The sequence below is a fragment of the Notothenia rossii genome (assembly GCF_949606895.1).
Source record: "Notothenia rossii genome assembly, chromosome: 1".
NCBI lineage: Eukaryota > Metazoa > Chordata > Actinopteri > Perciformes > Nototheniidae > Notothenia > Notothenia rossii.
In genome coordinates this window covers 22,700,363-22,725,575 of record NC_136912.1, presented here as the reverse complement: position 1 = coordinate 22,725,575, position 25,213 = coordinate 22,700,363, and the positions used below count along the sequence as shown (strand labels likewise).

At 39.8% G+C, this 25,213-nt stretch overlaps 2 protein-coding genes across 3 annotated transcripts; both read right to left on the bottom strand.

Moving 5' to 3' along the window:
* Positions 1–11,332: 11,332 nt before the first annotated feature.
* On the bottom strand, positions 11,333–17,096 carry chrna9a (cholinergic receptor, nicotinic, alpha 9a). Its single transcript, XM_079659653.1, has 7 exons — positions 16,907–17,096; positions 16,607–16,752; positions 14,703–14,857; positions 14,443–14,620; positions 13,615–13,966; positions 12,455–13,029; positions 11,333–12,368 (listed from the first exon to the last, which is right to left on the bottom strand). Exons 1-7 carry the CDS (start codon positions 16,950–16,952, stop codon positions 12,198–12,200), a joined length of 1,623 nt encoding a protein of 540 aa, XP_079515779.1. The 5' UTR covers positions 16,953–17,096; the 3' UTR covers positions 11,333–12,197.
* Positions 17,097–21,448: 4,352 nt separating this feature from the next.
* On the bottom strand, positions 21,449–24,993 carry rhoh (ras homolog family member H). 2 transcript variants are annotated; one of them, XM_079675817.1, is made up of 2 exons: positions 24,770–24,993; positions 21,449–23,714 (listed from the first exon to the last, which is right to left on the bottom strand). In XM_079675817.1, the coding sequence occupies exon 2, from the start codon at positions 23,279–23,281 to the stop codon at positions 22,694–22,696; it is 588 nt and encodes a 195-aa protein (XP_079531943.1). In that variant the 5' UTR covers positions 23,282–23,714; positions 24,770–24,993; the 3' UTR covers positions 21,449–22,693. The 2 variants fall into 2 exon arrangements, with proteins under 2 accessions (XP_079531943.1, XP_079531944.1); XM_079675818.1 differs by having other exon boundaries at positions 21,449–23,711.
* Positions 24,994–25,213: the final 220 nt, after the last annotated feature.

Here is a 25,213-nt window from a genome sequence, read left to right as displayed (position 1 = left end):
GCCAGACCTAATGTCAATAATCTGCTTTGTAAACACGACACAAGGTGGCGCCATATCCATGTCATTCATGTCCGTGAATGTACTACTTTGAATTTACCCTCCGTATGTGTTAAGTAAATAAAGTTGCCTTGCCTTGAATGAAATTCACGCAACTCTTAATATTAGATACTCTGTTTTTAAGTGGCGATGGAGATCATTTGTTGACCCTGCTTTAAAGGATATTTTGCCTTTACAAATGGTGCGCTCTATCACTGCCTGGGTTTTGGTTGAAGTGCATCCAAATGCGCTGCGTTTTCGCGTTTGGCTCATTTTCCATCCGAAAAACACGTCGTCTACCTGTCCTGTAGCCTACCACTTGTTATGACTTCTCTCTCTCGCGTATTCCGTTAAGACCCACCCCACCTCACTCCTCCTGCTGAATCCTACTAATCAGAGTAGGGGCGGGTCTTCACAGAATACGTTTGGGGAACAAAATCAAGCTTTTTAACAGGCGACTGGATTTTGGCAGGCAGTGAGTGCGGACTAACGATTGAACGATAACAAGAACGGCTCTCACCCAGTACGACTCGGTTCCCCTCGTTCATACCAAAGAGCCGTTCAAAACACATCACTAATTCCCATTTAAAATGAGGAGACTAAATACGAACATTGTGTGTGTGTGTGTGTGTGTGTGTGTGTGTGTGTGCGTGCGTGCGTGCGCGTGCGTGCGTGTGTGTGTGTCAGACTCCCGATTTCATTGCCTTCTCCCGCATTCCTCCCGATTTCTGACCTTATCAGATTTGTGCCACAGGCATTGCACTTATAACTGCAATAAGCATGTCAATGTTAATCTGCAGTTACGGCGATCCACTATAGCACCGGAGTCTCCACCTGCAGGCGCAGCCATCCTCATCAACTATACTGTAGCGTCACCTTGGATACGAGTCCAAACAACTCACAGACACACAGGCCAGGGCGCTGACAGGGCGCCCTTTGAGCATCAGATCTGACGACGCTGATTGACTGAAATTATGTTTCGGCGGCATAGTTTACAGATAGCAACAGTCAGCTTGTTGGCTGCTGCTGCTCTGGCTGAGGGCTCCTTTCTATGAGGTGTGACTTGTGCCAAAGAACAGATAACTAAGCTAACTGAGCGGAGCACTGACGTGTCAACGTACGCCAACGCCTCCATCCATTTTGAATGGGTTGACGTACAATACAGGCGGCGTCACGACGTTGTCAGACGTCAGACGTCACGGCGACGTATCATAGGTGCGCCCAAAGTATGCGCCCAAAGTATGCGATCACGTGGCGGCGGCGTAGCTTAGAAAGTCCTATCATATGATAAGCGTGTGAATGACGTGCGTGTGCATTAGCGCGTAAATGACTTACGTCTCGCCTCCGTAAGGATTGTATCTCTCAATTCAATTCAAAGCTTTATTAGCATGCATATTTACATACAGTATTGCCAAAGCTCTGTATTGTTGCAACATCTATACAAAATATAAATATACAATACTCCCCCTTGTGGCCAAAGGCGGACACAACTCTTGTCTTCAGATGTATGCATGAGTGCAGCAAAATGTAGCACAGTGACTATTTTGTCAACTAAACATAAAACAATACATATTTAAATATATATTCTTGTCTGTGGTTGTTTTTGCATTCAGGGCATACAAGGGGTGTAACATTATTTTAATACCAAAACTATATTGTAATAGAGTCTCGCTTGAACAGCAACTGCGTAGCTGTAACATTACTGGGTTATTTGGTCAAAGTAAAGTAACTTCAGACGCAGACGTCACGTAGCTTCTCAGACGAGAGAGGTGGCGACGAGAGTGTCACGTTACTTCTCTTGCGGCATAGCCACGGCGATCGACACTTTAGTGAGCTCAGTGAGTTCGTTCTTTGGCACAAGTCACACCTCATACCTTTCTACCACGGGACGAGAGAGGGTAATGATACTCGCTGCGGCCAGGCAGGAAACATGTGACTTACTTTAGACATCGTAAAACAATTTTAAACGAGATTTTATTGTAGATTATACATTTTACTGATACCAACGATAAAATATTTACCTTGTTCATTAAAAATAAAAATAATCTTTTTTTTTTTTTTTAAATATTTTTATTCACATGTAAGACAAAAGTGTAACAGTGCATTACAGCAATTAAGGCATTTTCATTTTTTTCCCGCCAAAAGAACCTGAGGCAACAGTACACAATGACAATCAAACATGTGGGAAGAGGGGAGGCGGCGCCCCTGGCGCCCCTATGGGCTGGCCGCCACTGCCAGTAAGTGGTATAAAGTAGGCCTAACTAAGTATTTACAAAATGTTTGAGGGCCTTGTACATTTCAATTGTTTTGCTACTTTGTACTCCCCCACTACAATTCTGAGTTAAATAGTGTAATTTTATTCCACTACATTTAATTATTACCTTTAGTTACTTGCAGATTTTTATTAAAGATATTACATTGTATCACTTAAATAAGACTTTAGTTTCACCTGGAGCAAATTCACAAGCAACCCTGCAGTATAGAAAATTCAGTCAGACAACTCACGTGTTTCTTAATGTTTATTAGAAGCAGCATATAGTTTGAGTTTGGCGTCTATAGGCTCAGACCTCATTACTCCACAGATGTACATAGAACATTGAGTGATGATTATATAACTATCCCCCAGAGCCTACAGGTGGAAGCTGGGGTGCCCCCCAGCTGGGGTGGCAGCTGGGGCAGGCGAGCAGCAGCACGTGAAACACAACAGCAGGAACATAAACGCATGCAGTAGCAACTGAACAGTGGCAGCAGCAGCATTAACGAGGCAGAGGCAGGCAGATCTGGCAGTTGAGTGGCAAGTTAAGGAGAATGTGTTTGATTGATTGTAAGAGGGACAATCGCGTCACGTGTTAATGTATCGTTGGTTCTCGAGTTGACTGCCTGAACTAGCTTGCAGGCTTCGCTCCATTAATTAAAATTAGCTTTCCTTTGTCAGTGCAGGACTTTTACTTTTAACAGAGTATTCTGGCAAATTTAGTTTTACTTAAGTACAAGATATGAGTACTTCTCCCACCTCTGACAGTAGTCTACCACTGAAGAGAAGTCATGAAAAATGGAGGCAGAGCATTGACTGGTGAGGTGTCTCATGTTGTCAGCGCCATCGTGTGGATCATAGACACAGAGGTGCTGAGTGACGCTTGCTCTCAGCCTCCTGATTGCCTCTTCAATGTACTTTTACAGAGAACAGATTAGATTAATCACATCTATTATGCTGTCCACCAGAGCAGGGAATAGGGGTATTTAAGATGGTTGGCATGTATCTCAGTGGTGTATATACTGAAATCCCCCTTTGTTCCTCCTCTCCTTGGAACTAAAGTTGTTGTGACAGCCTGATGTACCAATGTTCCCTTCAATGGGTTTAGCATCCAACGAGGCAACAACCCCAAAGTCTTCAGAGACACGGTGCAGAGCGAAGCGGGCGATCCACAGATGATCCCTCATTTCAATATCTGTTCCCAATACAGTTTGGTTAATCATAATGTGTTTGGTTGTATTCTAAACAGTTAATACTTAATTATCACTAGTATCAGAGATTTTTTGTTTATAATGTTTCATGTTTAATTTTTATGTAAATATAAAACCCCATTTCTTTAAACTTCTCCTGTGTCCTGTTGCCTTACTGCTTGGTCCCTATATAATATTCAAAGAGCCACGTATTCAAATGCATTTTTATGTATAATGAAGAATCAGAGAAAGTACTAACTTTCGACATGCATTTACCAGTGGGCCAGAAATGCTTGTCCACATTAAAAAGTGATGTGGCCTCCTATCTGCTGGAGGTGCAAATAAGCAAATATTTGGTCACAAGTTCCATATCAAATTAAAAGTTGATGATTTGTTCAACGGAAAACTTTTTGTCAGATTTGAAGAAATATTGCACTTTACATTTCTAGTTTCAGTTTAAACAATCAATTGCATTTTGACAACTCATTATAGGTTAAGCTTCCTCGCAACACATAAAGTAATTTAAATGAGCCCCACCTTTACCAGCTGCAACATTACAGTTATGAACATATTTTTGCCTAAATACATTTCATCTATTAATCTATAGTTTCAGATTCACTTACTCTAATTATATTTTTGACAAATGTTTTTGCATCACTGCTTCTCTACATGTGACCTTTAGACAGCATTGTTCAGACAACATATTGTGACACTGCACTCTAAATGTAATACCACACACACACACACACACACACACACACACACACACACACACACACACACACACACACACACACACACACACACACACACACACACACACACACACACACACACACACACACACACACACACACACACACACACACACACACACACACACACACTGCAGTGGATAAAAGCAGACTTTTTGACCGGGAACAGAACCAAATGGCACAGCTGAGTTTGGAGCACTGCTGAAATAGCAATCAAGCAATATTTCATCTTTATTAATGGCAACAGGGTTTTGTTTGAATACAGATTTAGATGATGGACACAGAGGCAGACAGTCCGAAGCAGAGGGCGGGGAGTTGATAATCAGATAATCTCCATCATTTTTTATAGTTGGTACTATTTTTGGGCATGGTTGATTTAGGACACACTTGAATCAAATCCATTTAGTGGAAATGAAATTGCTTTCATATTAATCTTCTCTATTTCCATGACTTTAAGTGAATGGATGAATCTAATAACAATAATTCTCATTTCACAACATAGTGTACTTTTACATTCCTACAAAATGGTGGTATGGTCACACCAATGCATAATAAAGACGCAGTTATAATTAATGTCTTTGTCTTGCAAAAAAAAGAAATCCAATGTAGAAATGTCAACTTTGTTACTGAATACAGCAGGGAGCTCCAACAGTCTCTAAAGCTGCATTCAGCCCCAACAGTCCCATTTCTTGTTCATATCCTGTCACAGTTGTCAACGTGCTGTGTTTCTCTGCAGACCTCTTCTTCATCGTCTCAGTGCATGGCTTCTTGTCATACTGCTTTTTCAACGCAGACATTTCTTTGATGCACTTTTCCCTCTCCATCTGCAGGTTCTCCTCCAGCTGTCTTTTAAGGTTTTCTTCTGTCTCTTGTTGTTGCTCACCTTTCATTCTGATGATTTCCAGTTCCTGCTGGAGGGCCAGGGTTCTCCTTTTCTCCGCTCTCATATTCTCCATTTGTATGTCCCTTTCTCTCTGGCTGTCCTTCCTCTCACGTCTGATCAGCGGCTCCATTTGCCTTTTTTTGTCCTCCTCCTTTTTGCTCTGCTCTTTCAAGCTCATGGTGAGTTTATCCAGCTCTTTCTGAAAAGTGTCTCTCCTCATTTCCAGCCATGCCAGCAGGCTGTATTAGCCAAAGTTCCTTCTCTCTCTCTTTCTTTTCATTTTCCTCTCTTTCCTTTTGGATATTCTTCTCCATTGCTCTTCTCACATGGTCCTCAAGCATTTGTGTGACTTTTTCAAGCTTCCCTTGAAGAGCGTTCCTCATCTCCTCCTCTTCCTCTCTACGTTTCTCCATCAATCTCACCATCTCTTGTGTTTTTTTCTCCTTCTCCCTCTTGACATACTCCTCCATCGCTCTTCTGAAGGCCTCCTCATGATCTCTTGACAGTTTCTCCCCGTCCTTCTTCTCAAACTGCTGTCTTTTCTTCAGCTCCTCCATCTCCATCTTGCTTTTTTGCTGAACCATTTCCAGCTGTTTTCCATATAGCTCTTTTATTACTGCCTCCTGTTTGTTTTTTAACAGCGTCTCATTCTCATCCATCAGCCTCCTCTCCTCCTGCTGCTCTTTAGCCAGTTACTCCTTTGCTTTCTGGAGCATCGTGCTGCTGTAGCATATTCCTCCGTTTTCCTGCATCATGCTGTCCACTAAGGCGAGCATCTCCGACACTTGTTCCTTATTCTTGAAGCTCTGGTTGAGAAATTCTCCAGAGACCCTGTGACACTGATGGGTGACGGAGGAGCTGCTAACCTTTGAGTCGAAGACCTTATTGCGAAAGATAGAGTTGGCGGTGGAGCTTTTTCCGCTGCCAGTCTCCCCCAGCAAGACCAGTCTGACCTCAGCAGAGGAGGAGGACGGCTTATTGACTGTAGAGACAAAAAAGGGGGATAGGTTATGTTCAAAAGAAAAAACATCAAAACTTACCTGAAACTCTGATAGAAGACAGCTGCCTGCTAATGGATGACATCATGCGTCTTGTCGCTAGTCGAGAACAAAATAAAACAATATAGGTTAACTCTAGGCTATATAGATCCCAACACTGTGGGTGTTTCTGACCCTGTGACATGTTAAACCCTTTTGAACTCCAACCATCACCATCAGAATATCCCAAATGTCTGGAGAAAGTGCAATCGTCTGTCTCTGAAACACACAGAACACCAGATTTTATCTCCAAATCTCTGACACTCAAACAAGAGATCTTGGTCCAGCAGAGATAAAGAGCTGTGATTCAAGATATTGGGTTGTGTAGTATTTGGGGTCAGTGTGATTAAAGTCCAACTGACAGATCGTTGGGTCTCTTTTTCCTAAAAGTTATTAGGTTTTTTTTCTCAAGGGATCACTCTCCAGTCGTTGTCATGCAGACTTGATACATTGTCCAATTGTGTTCAATAGAAATCCATCAGACAGATATTAAAATATTTTAGTCTGGACCAAAGTTCTGGACCAAACAAAGGCAGACCAAAATTGACACTAAAAAATGACCTCTTCAAGACACGGCTGTGTGATGTCTCTACCACAAAACATATTGACTGTTTCTATCGTGACATTCTGCTGAGACTGACTGAGCCTGAGATCAATTTGTGCCACGAGCAAATGAGCAATACAAATGATTAACAGTGGATTTTAAAACATATTCAATTTTTTTATATTTTTTTTAGATGTTTTGTGACTTATCTATTTGTATTCATTTAACTTATGGCAGTTGGGGTTGGCTATTGGAGTCTCCTATTGTCTTCGTTTTCCCCCCCTTACTTTGGTGTTCGCGGTCAAATTTGACCGGTCCTGTTTTAACTGCTAATATTACATTAACACAAAAACCATTAATCATCACCAAATTTCATTTAACACTCTTTCAAACTGTAAATATTGTATCAGACTACTGGTATACATGGAAAACTGCAGTAAATATACAAAGAATAGACACTGAACATGTATTGCGTGTGCCAGGTGTGATCCATGTGGGGGGATGGGCACATAAGAGCAGGAAATGTGTCAAATTGTTCTGTGTGTGTGTGTTTGTGAGTGCCAGGTGTGATTCACATGGGGGGGATTGGGCACATAAGGGACACACACACACACATCTAGAGTGTGTGTGTGTGTGTGTGTGTGTGTGTGTGTGTGTGTGTGTGTGTGTGTGTGTGTGTGTGTGTGTGTGTGTGTGTGTGTGTGTGTGTGTGTGTGTGTGTGTGTGTGTGTGTGTGTGTGTGTGTGTGTGTGTGTGTGTGTGTGTGTGTGTGTGTGTGTGTGTGTGTTTTATCTGATCCGGATGGTTACTAATTCACCATGGGTGTTACAAAGTTGACTAAATCATCCAAAATGCAATGACAGTGGTGATCAGCAATTGTATATATGTTCAAATGTCTACTGTGAAGCATATCATAAAGCCTTAATGCAATCGAATGTAAAACAAAAAAGTTATGATTGATGAAAGTAGTAAATCGGTCAGATTTGACCTGAAGACAACAGGAGGGTTAATTGAAAACGCCTATTTAGAGATAATAATTTACTTTAGTTTGAGTCTGGTGAACAGATTATGACTTTATAAGAGAATTACAATTCAAATCATAATCTCACAATGTTAAGCACTAAGATGTTTATTTTTACTTGATTTGTCTACATAAGGCACTAAACCTTGTTATATTATTATATTACATCATCACTACAGCTCTTATTTGGCCTTATTGTTTGTTATATCCATCACATTCAAATCTTTAATAAAACGTTTTGTGAAGAAACAAATGTGTTACTGATTTAATGTTTTGATCGAAAGAATTTCTTCCAACTATTAATTCATTCTGAAAATGTTACTTAGCAATTAGTTTTCAGTGTGTGTGTGTGTGTGTGTGTGTGTGTGTGTGTGTGTGTGTGTGTGTGTGTGTGTGTGTGTGTGTGTGTGTGTGTGTGTGTGTGTGTGTGTGTGTGTTCCCCTCAATCTTGGATTTAATGACTGCATTGATTATGTACCTTTCACTATCCCTGAAAAAAATATATCTGCCCATTCTTACCTTCCTGCTCATGTTTTGATCTGCACACATTTTATTTAGTTAATACTTTATATCAAAGGTTTATGTCTTAATGGACCAATGAGTAAAGCATAAGTTATTAAAACCTCTTAAGCCCCAAGCCTGTTTTTCAGGTTTCAGGCTTGAAAATGACATTCCCAGAACAAATGACCATATCTTCCCTGCTAAAAGGGTTAAATTAATAATCTTTTTTCTCAAAGTAATGATAAACCTGTGAGTTGGATGTAGAAAAGTCAGAATCAATATAGATGTTTTTTATTTTAAAGACAATTCAGATTAAAAGAATTATAGTGTCCGTCCAAAAAATATTTTTTACTTATAGTGAAAAGTAAACTAACCTTAGATGATGGGTTAGTAGACTAATAGCTTTAGGAATCCAAAGTGCAACATATAATGAGTACCCTGTATCAAGATTGATGCAAAACAAGTGATATTTGACCTTTTTAGACAGATTTAGCAAAAAAAACTCTTCTGGGGCCATTTGGGTGGATTTTCCTTATCTCTGGCCCCCCTTCTTCGATTTTGACATGTGACATCTTTTTCTGACCGTTAGTTAGAGCCAATAGAATCTAAGGGAAATCGTCCCGCACACACTCATATTTAAAAAAAAGATGGCGTCTTCGCGCATTCAATCTTGCTACAGAGCGTAAGAATGGCCTGCTCTACTATTTTAAAACGGAATTGCAGTTTTATTGCTTATAGATTATCAGAACATTTCAAAGGGGACACAGCCACATTGGATATTAACCTATGGATTAACTACATCATCGTTGTTATCGTTTTAATGCCATTGAAGACCAGTTTTGACCAGACAAATCCAAGGTAAGCCATGTTAGCGTTGTGGGCTACCTAGTGCTACTTGTAGCAGTTTTTTGTAGTTTGTATCTTTCAGTGTTGAGGTGGGCACCGTTAGATTCTGTGTCTTTACGATCATAAACGATGTGTTGGATGTGCAGCTAAGATAAGTAATAAGGGAGCTAGGAGTGATTTTCGGTGCAGTAATAGGTTAGCATTTTTCGCTTGGGGCTAATTCAGAGGCTCACTGTTAGCATTGTGTGTTTTTTGTTTGTTTTTTTAAATGAAAAAGATCAGTTAAATTAGTTTTTCCCCGTTATAGGGACATAAAATATTCATAGTTTATTAAATATTAAGGTTCCTTAGACGCAGGGCCGTTTCTAGCTTTTTGGGGGCCCTATGCAAGATGCTGTTTGGGGGCCCTAGTTTTTACAGTTTTTTAACTACAATGGGGGGGATTCCGAAGCCTTTAAAGAGCAACTTGCAGGTTTTTTTTACTACATTTATGCTTCACCTTGCCTGAAAATTACAATTTAAAAAAGTTAATGCAGGATTTTATATGTTTTATAAGACATAAGGGCAGGAATTCAGAGGGAAAGGAGCCGTTTTGAGCTCTGCTACTAAAAACTGCTTTTTTTTAACGTCATACGTGTCATATTACGTCACATGGGAGAGCAACTTTCTCGGACTCCTTCTCTGCCCAATCCGCGGTAGTAGTTTGTAGTTGGTTTGAGCGGTTGTGATTTAGTGAGCTGGTATTTTTTCCGGTAATTTTAAATTGCATTTCACAATTTTTAATCATGGTGAGCTGGAGTTTGTGCAGGTTGCACAAACTCGAGCCTGTCAGTGTCAGGACATCGAGTCCACAGTTCCCCTAACAGGAAAAGGACCGGAGCTACAGTAGCGTTCGTTCCTGGGTGCGTTGTGCATCCACCTCCCTGCAGCACATACTCTCCACAGCTTTAGCAGGAAACCATATGACATCTCCCCCGTCAATCTGTTACACTTTAATAGGAAAACAGGCTAATTTCACAAAAACCAAGCAATTGAAAATTACAAAAAACGATATTAAAAAGGCAAACAATAAGGCTCTTCTATGTCAATAAATGCAAAATATGCATAATTTTCTCAACAATGTTTAATCTACATTTTTCATCTTCCTCAGACGTCACTCATTGGTTGACAGCCCAATGATGATTTGGACTTTATTACCCCAAAACACAAGCCACAGCTTTGCTATCATTGCAGTTTAGTCGTGTTTATATCCTACATTGGATTTTTAAGCATATAATGCTTCACCGAACACAGGAGGGGGCTTGGCTGTCTACAAATAAAGACGGCTCATTTTAATTCTCCCCAAATATAGTGAGGCTGAACCTGAACTTTGAATTCTCTGCTCCCATCATAATCTTGGCGATCTTGTTAAAATTGTGAATGCAGAATTAGAAATACTATGTAACTGGTTTGCAGTTTATAAATTATCCCTTAATGTGGCCAAAACAAATTACATGTTATTCGACACAAAGTCTAGTAGACATGACTGCATTATACGGATTTGCAATACCGAGATAGAAAACGTTTGTGCATGTACATTTTTAGGACTGCTTGTTGACAAAAAAATCGGAGGCACCATGGGGGCCAGGCCACAGGGGCCCTATGCATCTGCATAGTACGCTGTGGCAGCGGGGTGTGGTTTGGGCGCTGGCTGCTGGAGTGAAGGGAGTGGCTCGGCAGGAGGCCAGACAGCTGATCGGAATCAGGTAATCAGTGCCGGAATAAAAGCATGTCGTAACCTGGTTCTGGTCTGTTTCGCAGTAGGCGGGATCCTGGAAGGTCGCCAAAGGACCTGTGAAGGTTCCCACCCGGGCAACGTGTGAGACCCGGGTATATTTTTGTTTGGAGTTAATAAACGCCTGTGTTCAACCAACCTGCTCTTTCCGTCCCTATTTGAACCCTGTGTGAGCGGAGAGGCTCACATACGCCTATAGGAAGAAACGGTCCTGCTTAGACGTTGTTTCCTGCAAATGACGCGATTTCGGCCCTGGAACCGGGTCCGTGGGGCTTAAGAGGTTTAAAAGGTAGACTATTCACCGTTCACACTCTTGAGGTAGGTTTTAAGATCTGAATATCACATTAAAAGGAGTAAGGGCTCCTTGTAGAATAAGAAAGGTAAACATTCTCTTCAAATTCTCAATCTCAAATATTCACAACTTAGGTAAACCAATTTTTTTATTTCTAAACAAAAAAAATACATAAAAGACTATTGTCATAACCCTGCAAACAATTCCATGACGATCAAGAACGGAGAGGAAGATTGCCCCCATTTTGATGTAAGGTAGATTTTTTAGTGTTTAAAATAATATTTCAACCAAAAACCACATGCATTTGTGCTAGTGTGAGACTGATTAAAATGAAATGTAAACAAAAAATGCATGTGCTTGGGAAGTAGTGAGTGTACGACTGGATAAATGAGACTTGGATTACAGTACATGAGTTGGTTGTGTAGTAGTTGAACGCAGTTCCCCTTTACTTCAATTCATCAAGACTTGATGTTTTTGATGATTCTTTCACTGCGGTGGCATGCGAGAAATATGTTTTCTTCATGAAATCAACTTAACACATTTCGAGAAATTTATATACAAATGCAAATTTTGCGTGTAAAGTATTACTTTAATCTGCTGGTGCTCTCATTGTAACTGACTATGGAAAACAGTATCATGTGGTTTCCTAAAACGTAGTGTAAGTAATGCAATGCCTATAGGGTCTGGCTGTTAGCTCATCCATAATAAAGAGTCCAGGCATGTTCAAAGCGAGGCCTGGATCGTCTTACCGCTCCACTGCTCCGTCACACATGCACTCACACCTGAGGTTAACTATCCGAGAGGCTTTGATGAATTTCTGTGTTTGTGTGCTCGTGTGGTTAAATGGATGATTTGTTTGCTTTGAACTTGTCTTCATTAAGTCAAAGCCAAAAACCACAATGACCCTCATACACACATACACACAATGCTGACACACATATAAAACAGTTCTGATTTGTTGAATTCAAGTAAAAATGAGGTGCCTCTCGAGGAACACTGCGGTACAACAGTGATGTGGGATAAATGTTGTAAGGGTGGAAAAAGGATGATGAGGAAGGAGGCTGTCAGGATGCCTTGGCGATGATGAGGATGCTCATAAGGAAGACCATGATGAAGAAGATCCACATGAAAAACCTATCCATCACCTTGGCGACTTTCTTCCACTCTGCAGCCTTGACACAAGTAGCTCTCTGCTCGCGGAAGCAGTTGGCGATGTACTGGATGTTCTTCACCAACTGATGATGAAACAGATAAGAGAAAGCAATTAAAGAAACTTTAGAAGAAGAGGAGTAATCAGATAAGAGAGGAAATGGAGAAGCACCTGTTTATGTTGGAGGCAGGGGCAGCAGCAGGGGCAGGCCGGGACTTTCTCTGGGGGATAGAGGAGCTGCTCCTTCAGCCCTCCGTTCAGCTGCTGGAGGTTTTGTGGACGAGGAGAAGCCTGGTATTCCAGCTCGTCCCTCCTGATGTGGTGGTAGCGCTGTGGTGTCTTCCCCTCACCCCTCTCTAATCCGGATGTATGGTTGTTGTGGTTGTTATAATGGTGACGGCTATTGTTGGCATTGCCGTTCGCTTGTATTTTCCGATGCTTGTTGGGGTGAGGCATGGCGTGGCCGTTGCTGTACTGGTGCCGATCGCTGTCGTCATGGTAGTCGTGGAGATGGTCATCGCTGGCTGGCTCCTCGGGGTACAGCGGGGTCCTCTCACTCGCTGGAGTCGTGCAGTTCTCCCCCACCTCGTACACGAAGAAGATTTTGGACATGTAGTCTATGATGAGCACCTTTGCCCAGTGAGGAACAGGCTTGGCCTCAGCACCACAGAAATGAATGTTCATGATGAAGATGGTGAGAGAGGTGGAGGCTGTGATCATAGTCATGGTGGCGATGTAGTACTTTCCTAGAGGAAAGGATAAAGAAAGGAAACATTTATGAAGTGGAAATGCAACCCATACAAAACAGATAAATTACCTTATTTGCAGACCAGGTTAAACGATGACATACAGCTTGCTTATTTCATCAGCAATTATCTGGAAAGACATGCTATGGAAATCTGTTGTCTCATCTTTAAACATAGATATATCAGCCTAATTAACAGCAAATTCAAAATTGCATAATTAAGTTTTATATAGAAGCCCATTTCGACCAGGAAAAGAAAAAGGATAAAAAAAGAAAATGTTGTTCTCATGACAATGCAACATCATGCAATATTTAGCAGAAATTACAACATGATAAGTCAAAAGTGTGACTTACTCAGTCATAATTATAAGATACAAAATAAGAATTATGAGACACTAAGACAAAATGTATACTTACAATGCAAAAAATAATGAGATATGAAGTCCAAATAATAGGACATTGAGTAATCTGTGACTTGGTAATAATATATAAAAATATTCTATCAATATTGACTTAAAAAAAAAAACATTTGATCTTCTAGATTAATTAATAATATATAATGAAATTAAGAGACTATAATTCTCACCTATATAGGGCATGCTCTCTGCAGGTGGCATGCTTTCAGCCACCAACAACTGGAACACAGTGAGCGCCAGCAGCACCGTCACCCCGAGGGAAACCTTCTCCCCCGAGTCCGCCGGCAGGTAGAAGCCCAGCGGGGCCAGGAAGGAGATGAGGAAGCAGGGCAGGAGCAGGTTGAAGATGTAGAAAGAGGAGCGGCGCTTCAGGAGCAGAGTGTAGGTGATATCTGTGTAGGGGTCGGAGCAGCAGCCGTACATCATGACGTTCCTCACTGCCGGCATGCCGTGACACTCCCACTCCACGTTCTCCACAAAGTCAGACAGGTCACCACTGTCCATCCCCAAACTGATGTCCACCTGCGTAGAGGACACGCATTGTGGATATATGTACATTTAAAGAAGCTAACTAACAACCATGACCCCTTAGTAATATAGTGTAAAAACAAGAGGTTATTCACTCTTAATGTATCTAACCTTGTCAAGGTCAGAGGAACTGGAGCCAATAACAGTCTAGAGCAAAAGGATGGTACATGATCGGTACACACTACCGTATAAACTATTTTCGGTTTACATTTCCTCACAACATCAGAAAACTGATACATCAGAAGAAAAATGCAAATCCCACAAAAAATCATCCTATTTTCCTTTTTGCTACTTAAAATGTTGAATATCCTAAATCAGTAAAAAGAATAGTCATGTCATCATCGAGTTGAATCATCATTTTTATGCATTTAGATCATTCTTAATAAAAGACGTTCTTTAACTCGAAATAATAACTGATTCAAAGAAGAAAGAAGGTCCTTGTCTCAGTCAGCGCCCCTACTCAAACTCACCTGGTTGCCATTGTAGGTCCAGGAGCCGAAGGTGAGTTTGCACTGCTGCCAGTCGAAGGGGAAGTAGGAGACGTCCACCACACATGTGCTCTTTGTGATTGCAGGAGAGTCCCAGATGATTTCTCCGTTATACCGCAGCTTTACATTAGTGCTTGATGCACTTGACTCCTCATCTGCCCTACACAGACATACAGAGACAATGTAGTCAGATATACATAAATCTGCATTATGAGTGCACAACAACATTTATCTTTACTGACTTGTTGTAGAGGACGATGTCCGGCTTCCAAACCAGATCGCTGGGTATGTTTATCATCTCAAGGTCATCATAGTCCTCCTTGTCCCACTTCAGGTAGGCGTCATGCCACACCAGCCTGATCCACAGGTATGTGGTTAACACCTGGTTCCTCTCATCCTATACACACATATAAAACATTTTGAAAGAGAGAGGGGTAACATTGAAAAGGGATTTTCCTTGAAAAAAAATGTTTACAGACTGGATGCTGCCAATTCTTGCTTTATTGGACATATTCAAGTAATCAAAGTTTAAACCATACAATTACATGTGTAGGAAAGGTCAGAATTAAAAGATAAAGTTAGACATACATTACAAGTAACATTAGAAAGAAAGACATAGATAAAGTATAACAATTGAAAAGTAAGTTACAAAATAATCCATCACTTTGCACAAATGCAAAAAGGAAAGGAAAATTAGATATGTAAGTAAATATCAATTAAGCAATCTAAACATACATGAAAAAGAGGAATTGTGTATGATTGACAAAATAAATCAAATGTATAGAAGGGTACTGCACATAGGTTAAAGTTAAGTGTAAGCAATAATCCAGTATTCCTTAATATTCAACACTGGACTCCAGTGGTCTCAGGAAAACAAGACTGAAGGCAGTACTGTTAATACAAACAGTCTGAACACACACATTTGCATATAGATAAGTTTCCAGCTCTTATCCATGAGGAACACTCCATGGATTCACATGTCAAAGTCAATTAATTAGTCGCAGGGAGGATTGTGAAAACCGTCTCCTTCTTCTCTCTGAAGGAGCTTGGTCAAAGAGTGATCAAGTGACAACACCCGTGTATCTCAGCTCAGTAACAGGGAATGCAGATATGTAACTGAAAGCTTGAGTTACAAACTAGGGCTGTGGAAACACACCATGTTAACAAAACACACTTTAGAGGTGCATGACTTAAGTCCGAAAACCAATGTTTTTAGATGACCTCTGCTGAATTACTTTTTTGCCATCTTTCTTTCGCCTACTTTATGAATCACAGTCTTGAAACAATGGAGTATAATTTGAAGACTTGGTTGCATTGGTTATACAGAAGCAGTCTAATAACTAACTTAAGTTAAAATGTATACTTATTATCAAAGTTGTGTCAGTCTTCGTATATCTTTGATACATTCTGCTAGAATACTAAATCCATTTGGGTATAAACTGGGTCTTGTAATTAAATATATCAGTCAGTGTATATGTACTACAGCTATAAAGAAGTTTTGGAACCAGAAAGTACACATTCTTCTATTTATATGAATGGGATGTCCTTATTTATAAGGCAATCTTGAACTTGATACCTTTATATTTATGAACATCATAACACATATTACAACATAACAATCTGGAAGCTACTGTCTCAGCTCTGCATTTGATATTGAAAATATTCGTACTCCTGTATCTTTACCCAATGTCCATATTAGAATGGGAAAACAGATATAGGTATGCTGCTCCTGCTGCTTGGTATTTGTTGCAGACTTATTTGGTGTCTTTAACTATTTTTAAAGACTTTAACATGTTGTATGATTTGATAGATCTTTTTAACTTGTTTGATCTAGAATATTACAACCTGAGACTTACTTTTTGGTATACTCTTGTTGGGACCTGACATGTAATTGTTTGTATCTGTTGTTTGTATCTGTGTGTCTGATTTAATTTGCTGCTGCTGATTTGGCCAGGACACTCTTGTAAGGAAGCAATTTAATCTCAAAAGGGGTTTTCTAGTCAAATATAATGTGAAATTGCACACCACAATGGAACAAGTTAAAGACCCATTTTAAGAAATTATTGTTGTTGTTTAAATGGCTGTATATGTTGCTGGGGTGCACATTTAATGATAGCCTACGTACTTGAGTGTGCTCTCTACTCACCATATCTTTGATCTGTGAGAGAGTGATCTGCAGGGAGACATTGAGGGCTGCGTCCGTGTCTTCCACCGGCCTCAGAGCGTTGGAGTAGTCCTCCATCAGGTCAGTCAGTAGTTTGCGGGCATATTGACCCTGAGCCCCGTGGGACACTGAAGGGCAAGAGGAGAGCAGAAAATGAGGACAACAGAGGTCAGGTCACAATAGAGAAATGTCAGGAAATTGCAGATCCAAGAGTATTAGAGGTCAGAATTGACTTTATGATATTGGTCAGATATTATCATCAAACACACATGCAGAACTGACCTTGTACCAAAAGGCTGATCCAGAGCATCAGCGCTGTCTTCCTCATTTTCAACTAGTCACAATCCAATGGATCAATTATTCAGCAAAGTAGTCTCTGAGACAGCCCAGGTCCAAATCCAGAGCGTCAGTTTATTCTGAACTTCATTCTCCCATGCTGACACTGAGCGAGACCACAGAGAAACTCTCCAAATCTCACATCCTGTCAGAAGCTCTGAATGCTTCGCTAGTTGTAAGTCGCAGTTTTCCTCTCTGTCACTGTCTCTTTGTGTGTGATCGCTGCTCCGGAACAGGACCTGGGGCTAACACACACACACACAAACACACACATACACAGGTGTAGTATCACATAGCACACAGGCACTGTGTGAAATGTGATACTGCAGCCCTATACTTGTGTACATGACCACAACCTGCTGTAGTACACACACACACACACCGAACACACACACACACACACACACACACACACACACACACACACACACACACACACACACACACACACACACACACACACACACACACACACACACACACACACACACACACACACACACACACAGCTAATGACATCTGTCACTCACACACATTCAGTACTGCGACACTTTCTTAACTTTGGTCAGGTCTGTCAAGACAAACAAACAAACACACACAAACAAACATGTCATGACACATGTCATTCACGCTACATGGCAACGAACAAGATGCAGATCAAGGATCAGGTTTCAGGATTAAGATCATATGTATAAAAAGAGTAAAGCTGTATACTAGATGCAGTGATAAGATGGCACCCTCTACATCTGTAGGCTGTTTAAGACCAGCAAACGAAAAACAGAGACAAACTATTCTGCTAGAGCTCCTCAAAATGTAGGTGCACCTTTTTATTGTTGTTAACAATGTTATGTGTCCATCATAAAGGAATACTATGGAAATAGATTTGTATCCTGCTTCATTTTTATGCTTAAAACCTTGTTTGTGTGTTATACTTTTTGTCTTTGAATGAGCAGGCCCCATTTTGGATTGATCTGTGTTTTGAGTATTGTGTGTGTGTGTGTGTGTGTGTGTGTGTGTGTGTGTGTGTGTGTGTGTGTGTGTGTGTGTGTGTGTGTGTGTGTGTGTGTGTGTGTGTGTGTGGCAAATTGCATTCGGAGGCATTATGATCTGACCGCGGCCGCGCTGATATTATAACGCCAGAGAATTTCCACACCTTTAGTGGATAAAACTACCCCACTACTTATTTTTATTATTACTACTTATTCCTTGCACCCCTCTTCTAGCATAAGCCCGAATGGTCTAATCCATATTGCATCAGTAACGTGCACTTGTTGTAACAGAAGGATCAGTTTGTGTGTTGTGGACACGACCCGTATATTTTCGCAAGCCGCGTTCTCAACATTTAGCATTTTGCTTATTATTTAATTTGCTTACTTTAACATAATTTTTCATGGTGGGGCTAAGCCATTTCTTGGTATGGCTGTAGCCTACCCCAGCCATACCCTGGTGCCGCCACTGCCAATAACACATCATTTATTATTGCTTGCAACGCAGTTGTTCTAAAAAAACGAAATATTTAGCTTTTCTGTTAAAGTATTTTAGTTTTTACTTCGTAATTCCAATTGAATCAGGGTCCTTTCAGTTTAAAGTAAGAAATGTCAGCGACAATTGTTCTATTATATTATTGTGCAGTTACTGTGTATGGTGATATGATGTGTTAATGTGTCAGTAGGTTTCGGTGGTACTGAGCTTGTATAGGACAGGTGTTTCCTGTGTGTGTGTGTGTGTGTGTGTGTGTGTGTGTGTGTGTGTGTGTGTGTGTGTGTGTGTGTGTGTGTGTGTGTGTGTGTGTGTGTGTGTGTGTGTGTGTGTGTGTGTGGGGGGGGGGGAGCTTCAGAGGAGAGGATGAGACTTACTGTCTCTTTGAAGTAGAGACAGATAACAACTGAATTAGCAAAATATTGGGGTAGCACCGTCTAGTGAACAATGCCTGCCTGTGGACGTAGACATAATTTGAGGTTTACAATACTTTAGTCATCTTAAGTAGGGTGATCAAGTCTGGTGATATTCTGTAATGTTCTAATAGTCAACAAATCCAAAGCAACACTAACTAATCCTACTAACAAGCATAGTCTGCGTCGCAAAGCTGTATATTTAACTTGTATAATATTAAACAAAACATTATACCAGGTTCTTCACAACTGGTGCCGGGTACTCAGTTAGTTGACTGAGGTGAAAATAGAAATACAAGTACAAAACATAAAAGCATTAATTAAACAGAATCTATAATATTAGAAACATGTAGATGACATTATAATTTTTGATCAACATTGATCAAATTGAACATACATTTTATTTTGCAGCTGATAAAGGGGAAGCTAATAAAGATTTACCTGATCTACTTTATATCACAATGTAATGTATAATTCATTGTATGTAGTATCTTTAATCTGAATCTTTAACTGTAACTAAGTTCAAAATACATTTGCTTAAGTTATCTTCCTATTCTACAACTTGGGTTTATATAAATTAGCTGAATTATTTGTTATTGTATTTGTGTACAATATAAGGATTGTGGAACAACAACACCTAAATGAAATGCAGCCATTACCAAACTTACTTTTTGTTCAAAGTTAGTCAAAATGTCTGCCGTGAAAAAAGCTCCTTGGTAACATATCAAAAGGGATTGAGAAGTATGCCTGTGTGTGTGTGTGTGTGTGTGTGTGTGTGTGTGTGTGTGTGTGTGTGTGTGTGTGTGTGTGTGTGTGTGTGTGTGTGTGTGTGTGTGTGTGTGTGTGTGTGTGTGTGTGTGTGTGTGTGTGTGTGTGTAGACAGTAAGTGGGTTAAGACTTTGTGGTAGTTGTGGGAGAGCACAGTGACAGATGAAAGATTAGTCCATGGCAGGCCGACTAACATGCTAAACAGTTTTTTCTCTTTATTACTTAAAACACAAAAACATCAACCGTATTACGGACAGTATGTGACCATATTTTTGGATTATATGGGGTACATTTATTAAGATAGATGTTTTGGGAATTCATTTGCACATAGTCAGGGTGGTGGAAGTTAAATGATTACATGTACACAAGTACTTATACATTTTCTTTTAAAAAAAATGTTTAGGGCCAGATTAACCTTTATGGGAGATGACAGTGTTGAAAGGGGGCGATAGAGGGGATGACATGCGTACATGGTCCCAGGCCGGATTCAAACCTGGGTTCTCCGCATGGGAACTGAGTCCCTATACATGGGCCACCAGCTCTACCAAGTGAGCTATATGGCAGCCCGTACTTATACATGTTCAAGGTACTCGTACTTAACATGAGTATTTCCATTTTTTGACACTAAATATTTCTAATCGATATTGTACTTTTTACTTCACAACATGTATTTGATCATTTTAGTTACTTTGAGGATTCAGATTCAGATTTATAATGTGAAATATAGTCAATCCATCAAGTTTTGTTATAGGCTACGTCAAGATTACACTGTATTGATCCCTTAATGAAATGTAAGAAAAACACAAGTTTCTCTTTTACCAATTGTAACATTAAAGAAGTTTGTGTGTGTGTCTTTGTTGGGATGTGGTAAAGTGTTTTTCGGCGTATCCTTGAAAAGCCTGTATTTTATCTCTCATTCTCAGCCGCCTTTTAACACCACATAAGACAAAGAAATGAAGAGAAAGAGCGGGAGAGAAGCATGAGGGGGAGGAATAGCTTTTCTAAACTTTTTCCTGGTTGTTCCTGGTCGACTGTTCGCCGTCTCTATAATGCAGCTACAATAAATCTTTAAGCTCTGAATAGTTTTTATTTCCTCAAGTCATCTTCTTACATTCAAAGCTACAAACACACACAGAGGCTCATATCAAATTTACTGACATGTGATATAGAGACCATGTCATATAATAAATAAATATAAAAATAAAAAACTGACTTCACTTGGATAAGATTTGAAGTCGTCTTGTGTTGTAATACATTCATAAAGAACACAAGTCTATTGTTTTATTGCTTTCCAAACAACATTTTTTACTAATCATCATTCAAGAAAAACTTTTTATAATCTATTCAAATCCGAAAATTAGATTTAATAAAGAAAAATAGGAATAAGACGCTACTTAAATGTACTAATCTAAATAATTTGTTAATGCATTTCATCTGTGTATTATAATACATAGATTTGGCAAACGCTTAATACACTTCACACGATATAAGTTTGATTTAAGATGTGATATGCGAAACATACAAAACCTGTAACATAAGTATGTACATGAGACACATGGGCACAATACTCTTTTAAGAAGAGAACTTCTTTCCATAAAAATGTATAAATGATCCTTTATAAATTCTTACTGAGTTTATAGGAGTTAAGGCATAAAAGGGCGCATTGATGATGAATGCACACATATTCAAATCCAACGCAAACTCTCGCTAAAAGATAGGCAGGTAAAAACCAAGGCGGAATTACAAATACTTCATCATAGATCATTAGATGATTTCCGAAAGCATTTTTTGTTACGAACAAAATTTGCAGAAATTACACAATGCCGTGTCAATGTGTTGAATCCTTAGCTTTAATGTATGGACAAGTTTGCAAGAAACATAAGTAGAAGGTCATGTCTTCTTTTTTTTAACAGTTATACAAATAAAATCACAAAAGCCGTTATTTAGCACAATGATCAGTGTCAAGAAGTCCGATAATGCTGATGTTCAATGTTTCTTCACTTTATTGTAGAATTTCTAAAAGTTGGGATTCTCTACTTGTATAAAAGAAACTTACAAATGATATCTTGTATGAATCAAAACAACAATTTAATCAATGTTTTAAGGTTTCTTGCTTTTTAATGACTGAAATGTGTTCACTAGTCACATTGTATTTCACTGCAACGGGTCATACGTTCTAACAATACATAAACAGGCATATTTAAATTAAATAAAAATTAAGAAATAACCTTTAGAAACAAATAGCCTGCATTGAGCTACTAACAGGGTATTGCCTGGTCACATCTCATGAAATGCTTTACATATACAGTATATCCTAATGCAGCTAAAATGTAGCTCAAATTGTCTTATTCATACTCTGAGGCGTTTGAATAGGTGCTGACAAAATTCAATATGCAGTCAAAATGATTTCCTGACTTGATAATAATTATATTTTGGGAGCCTGAGAACCTTATTTTCCTAGTTCTTGAAAAATCTGTAAAAGATCCATGCAACTGTACAACTTGTATAACTCATTTTATTTGTGGCAGTGAAATCATTTATCTTCACATCCATTCTATAACCCAGATAATATTTACATTTGCCAATCAAATCCCAAACTGAATGTTAAGAAAAAACAATGCTGTGTCAAGATTAAATCTATTATAACTTTAATTTAAGCATTTAAGTGTGCCTTGCCCTGAACAATGGAGTATTTGTTAAACACAAAACAATTCTGATACCACATTTGAAATACCCCTGAGATGTGCTGCGGTACATTCACAAACAGTTCAGAGGAATTGAAGATGAAGTATTTTTTTCACGTCTCCCTGAATCAAACAAAAGTAGAACTTTAATTTGAGTAGACGCATGACTAAATCAAAGTATTTTCATTTTTATTCTTTGAGTTTAGAGAAGTGTTTTGGAGGGCACAGGAGACCCATCAGTGTAGAAAAACCCTACCTAACATAAAAAATACAGCTTTGGGTTCTTGTACCTTAATGGATTCTCACTGAGTTTGAACAGCACACTAGGACCCTTATTAAAACATTTCCTCTCATGAAGGCTGAGGTGCCCCCCGAGTCAAGTTCAAAGGTCAAAAGACCCTGCACTGGTTGAGGCTGAACATCCGTCGTCTGGCCTGTTTCCTAGCCTGGTTAATGGCTGTTCGTACTGCATGCTCAAAAACTTGCTGCACACCACGGTTACCTAAGGAGGAGCACTCCAGGTAGCCTTTAGCGTGGACCTCATGAGCCACACGTCTCCCCTCCGCTGCTGAGATGCAGTTTCCCCGGTAATGCCCCACCTCCCTCAGATCTGTCTGGGTTGCAACAACCAGCACCGGCACCCTTGGCAAGTTCTCTCGAACCTCAGCAATCCACTTGTTCTGGACGCTGGCCAGAGAGTTAGGGTTGGCCACAGAGTAGCAGATTAGCACAATGTCAGCCTGGTGGTAGGATCTCGGTCGGATTTGTCTAAAGTTGTCATTGCCCGCCGTGTCCCACAGCCCCAGGTTGATCTGAACCCCGTCCATGTACACCTCCACCCCTGTGTTTTCAAACACTGTGGGCTGGTAGTTTTCTGGGAAGGTTTCTGAGGTGAAGCGGACCAGCAGCGCTGTCTTGCCCACGGCACTGTCTCCGACCAGGACGCACTTCAGCGCCATCTCTTCGGTCTCGTTCATGGCTGCTGCCGACGGTCTCACTCCTTTGGATATTTGTGGTTATGTGGAAAGTCTTAGGGATAGTCTCTCTGTAACACGTTTACGTTGTAGAAAAAGGCAGCGTACTTCTGTGTTCAAGTGGTAGTTTTCATAGCAGGTGATTTGTAGTCCTGGCATATGGTAACTCAATTTCTGAAGATTTCAGCGGTCATTCAGTTTGTTGAACTGAACTATAATGTCTCTTTTCAGAGCGTTTTAACGTTGTTCATATGGAACAGGTTTAAAATCAACTTCCCACACGCCCCAGACAAAATCTCAGATCTTTAATCCATCTTGTCTCGTATCACTTCTGTTGTGTTTCTGCAGCGAGGTCGGATGTCGGTCCTTCTCTCTAATGACGGCTGTCATCCTTTCCAAACAGGTTGAACCTCTCAGAGTTGAGGACGGATGTCTACTGATGAAGAGAGGACATGTTACGATCATAAGAGGACAGTTAGCAAAAGGTTGTCTTACTTAAAAATAGAGAAACTGAAAGACCTTAGCTAATTTTTCATTTAAGTCAAACCTTAATCTAGAACAGTTTACAGTTTCTTCTCATACATCATGCAACATGGCGTACAAAACGACAGCAGTGTGGCTCTTCATAGAACATGTTTAAACATGACAAATGAGTAACTGCTTACACACTAAAAAAGATAGTCAATCGCTAGAGTATTGTATTTGAAGATGACATTTTGTCTTTATGGCAGCACCATTTTCTATTTACAGAGAAAGGTCAACGTCACGTACAATATAGTATTGATTAAATACGGAAGTAAAGATTTATGTGATTGGGTGTGACCCAGAGTTCAAGATATAATTTTGAAGAGTTTAACAGGAGCTTACTAACAACATATTCATTCTCTCAGTATTACCAAGCTTATATTTATAGCCTTACAGGCTCCATTCCCTGTAATTATAACCAGTCCTGATTCTGCAGTTTACCCATTAACAGACATCTGATCGTGGAGCATTATGTCTGTTATAGTCTTACATGCGGGAAGATAGAAATCTTGATGGTTCATTTCATATTGATTGCTAAAATACTGCTGATGGTTTATTTTTACTTCTCTGGTGCATACACGTTGAAGAATTCATTTAGGCAGCAGTTAGACGTTACAACCTCAAAACCACCTGCCATGGCACATAGATGGAAAGACCACCATAACCGTAAATGGGACAATTTAATCAGAGTATTTTTCCACAATTCAACTCTTGAATTCATCTCTCAGAAAGTAGTCTTAATTTAAGTCCAGTGGCAGAGCAATTCATTTTCAAAAGTGTGCTTTAATTTACATAAAACAAATGTATTTTTGTTCCAATGAGAGAGGAACACCCCGAATTCTTCACTTACTTCATAGTTTAAATGTCTGAAAAATATTGTCGGTTTTTGCCATCATTATGAAGTATTAATTACATTTTCAAATAAAATAAATGGAAACAAATCAAGACAAAGAAAAAGAAAATTACCTTTCTTGTCAGTCTTTTTGATCTCTAAACGGTCGATGCTGGATGCCGCTTTTGAAGACAGAAGACGAAATCCTTTAAACTCCAGAAACAATTTGGTATTTATAATAATCAGCTGAACCGGATGCCCTCAAACACATTTATTAAAGTCTGTATTTACTTGTGACGATCAGACACACGGGCGAAGTAATTTGGCATCTGCCTGAATAAGCCTAGTTCGGTAAGTAGAGGAGGGAAGTGAGAAAGTATGAGAGAAAAGAAAAGTAAAGCACATCCGCTCGTCGCAGTGTGGAGGTGTGACACAATCTTCTGCCTTCCTCCCCCACAGCAGCTGGGCTTTTACATGTTTTTCTCCTTTGTGGATTTTCAAAATGTTATTCAAAAATCTTAAAAGTTGTTGCTTTGATCACAACTGTAATGTATTATCATAATGAACAATTACTCAAG